General features: G+C 51.8%; 1 protein-coding gene across 1 annotated transcript; it reads right to left on the bottom strand.

Moving 5' to 3' along the window:
* Positions 1-274: 274 nt before the first annotated feature.
* LOC120500609 (olfactory receptor 14C36-like) lies at positions 275-1,207 on the bottom strand. Its single transcript, XM_039705739.1, has one exon. It carries the CDS (start codon positions 1,205-1,207, stop codon positions 275-277), a length of 933 nt encoding a protein of 310 aa, XP_039561673.1.
* Between the last annotated feature and the right edge of the window lie 1,378 nt (positions 1,208-2,585).

Here is a 2,585-nt window from a genome sequence, read left to right as displayed (position 1 = left end):
CCAGAGAAGGGCTCAGGCAATGCGTTGGTCACACAAGTCAGGGTAGACACTGGCTTTTATTCAAATGCAGAGGGAACAAGCCTCCTCAAAGTCTTTGTGTTGCAAAAGAAAAGCAGACGTGCATGTAAAAATGCTAAGAGTAGTATTCTAGTAATTTATAAAAGACATTATGACACCAGAAAAGGGTCCCAATGACAAAACGGACAAACAGGAAAAAAAAGGCCAAGATTGTAAAGAGTTACATTCACATGGTTCTGAGAAGAAAAAAGAGAGTTTATTGCTTCTGAAAAGAAAGAGTCATTATTTTTCTCAGGGCATCCTTGAGCTCCTGGTTCCTCAGGCTGTAGATGAGGGGGTTCAGGGCTGGAGGCACCACCGAGTACAGAACTGACACCACCAGATCCAAGGGCGGGGAGGAGATGGAGGGAGGCTTCAGGTGAGCAAATGTGGCAGTGCTGAGAAACAGAGAGATGACAGCCAGGTGAGGGAGGCAGGTGGAAAAGGCTTTGTGCCGTCCCTGCTCAGAGGGGATCCTCAGCACGGCCCTGAAGATCTGCACATAGGAGAAAACAATGAACACAAAACAGCCAAATAGCAAACAGACACTAACTGCAATGAGCCCAACTTCCCTGAGGCAGGATTTGGAGCAGGAGAGCTTGAGGAGGGGGGGGATTTCACAGAAGAACTGGCCCAGGGCATTGCCATGGCACAGGGGCAGGGAAAATGTATTGGTTGTGTGCAGCAGTGAATAGAAAAAGCCACTGGCCCAGGCAGCTGCTGCCATGTGGGCACAAGCTCTGCTGCCCAGGAGGGTCCCATAGTGCAGGGGTTTGCAGATGGACACGTAGCGGTCGTAGCACATGATTGTCAGGAGGAAATACTCTGCTGACAAGAAGAAATACAAAAAAAAGAGCTGTGCAGCACATCCTTTGTAAGAGATTGTCATGGTGTCCCAGAGGGAATTGTGCATGGCTTTGGGGACAGTGGTGCAGATGGAGCCCAGGTCGCTGAGGGCCAGGTTGAGCAGGAAGAAGAACATGGGCGTGTGCAGGTGGTGGCCGCAGGCTACGGCGCTGATGATGAGGCCGTTGCCCAGGAGGGCAGCCAGGGAGATGCCCAGCAAGAGGCAGAAGTGCAGGAGCTGCAGCTGCCGCGTGTCTGCCAATGCCAGCAGGAGGAAGTGGCTGATGGAGCTGCTGGTGGACATTTGCTGAGGCTGAGCTTTGGGTACTGCTGTAGAGAAAAGGACAGTGAAGAGTTAGAGGAGATACCTGTAACCAAAATCAAAGGCATTTCCCATACCCCCTCCCCTGGAACACACAGACACTCTTTTTTATTCAAGCGTTCTGGAATTTTCTCTTTAAGTCCCCCATATCTGTCCAGGTGTTCTTGTATATCAGAAACCCTGAGCATTTCTGCTGCCCTCAGGGGGAACAGAGCAAGTTCTGAGAGGTAAAGTGATGAATGGAGATGGAGGGGAGATGGTCTGTCATTCCAACCTGTTCAGTTTCTCTGGGCTTTAACTTTTCTCAGGTGGAGAGGTATCTGCTTCCCATGTTTTCCCTAAAAAAGCCGCAGATTTACTGCTGAGAGCAGATGAATCCACCACAGCCCAGCTCCACATTTGTAGTCAAGGACTCACGTTGCTCATTTCACCAACCCAACAGCATTTTAAGTTTCAGAACACCTCTGCCTTTCCCCATCAATCTTATAACTCAGAGATGCTCTACGACACGTTTGCATGCTGGATTGAAGCTCCCAGCTTGGACTGAATCTCAGGGACACTTCCAAGTGTCCTTATGCTGGCAGTGGATGAAGGGAGATGCAGCTCCTTCCCTGGCTGCACTGACAGCATTGCCCAGAGCTGGGCACTTGGGACAGTGTCACCCTGAGCCAGCTGTGCCCCCTCCCAGAGCCCCCAGGCCCGGGCAGCTGCTCTCAGCCCTGTGCTCTGCAGAGGGAACTGGGCCCGGGGCTGCAGAGCTGCCCCACGGCTCTGCTGCAGCTCTGCCTGCACAGGAGGGGCTTCACGCCTTGGAGCCCCGGCCCTGAGGGCAGAGGCTTGGCTGGGGGACAGGAGGGAGGGGGCTTGTTCAGAGGGAGGGGCTGCACTGGAGGGGATCCTCTGGACATCTCTAAACTCCCCCTGCCACATTTCTGGGTTTTGTTTTCTCTCATTGCCTGATATTTCCTCTGCTTCCTGCAGATTTTCCTGCTGCAGGTGTTTCCCTGTGCCTGATCTCTCTGTACAAGCACTCACAGACCCCAAATCTCTGTGCACACTCCTTGGCCCTACAGAACCCTGCCTGTTTGCAGGGCACTGGCTGGGGGCGGGTTCTGTTTGCAGCTTGGAGAAAGGACAGCTCAAACTGAGCCTGATGGGTCCAGCAAAGGCGATGCTGGTGCTGTCCATGGGCAGAATGGCTGAAAGCACATTACGGATCTCCTGTGAACCTATTGATCACTAAAAGCAACAGTTTGGATGTCTCAGGCTCTTGCCAAAACTCCTCATTATTAATTCAGAATCAACCTTTAATATTTATACCTTTTCCTTGCCATTCTCCAATATTAGGAAGCTGAATACA

Source organism: Passer montanus, unplaced genomic scaffold (assembly GCF_014805655.1).
Source record: "Passer montanus isolate IOZ18808 unplaced genomic scaffold, ASM1480565v1 scaffold183, whole genome shotgun sequence".
NCBI classification, from domain to species: domain Eukaryota; kingdom Metazoa; phylum Chordata; class Aves; order Passeriformes; family Passeridae; genus Passer; species Passer montanus.
This window is presented reverse-complemented; position numbering and strand designations above follow the sequence as displayed.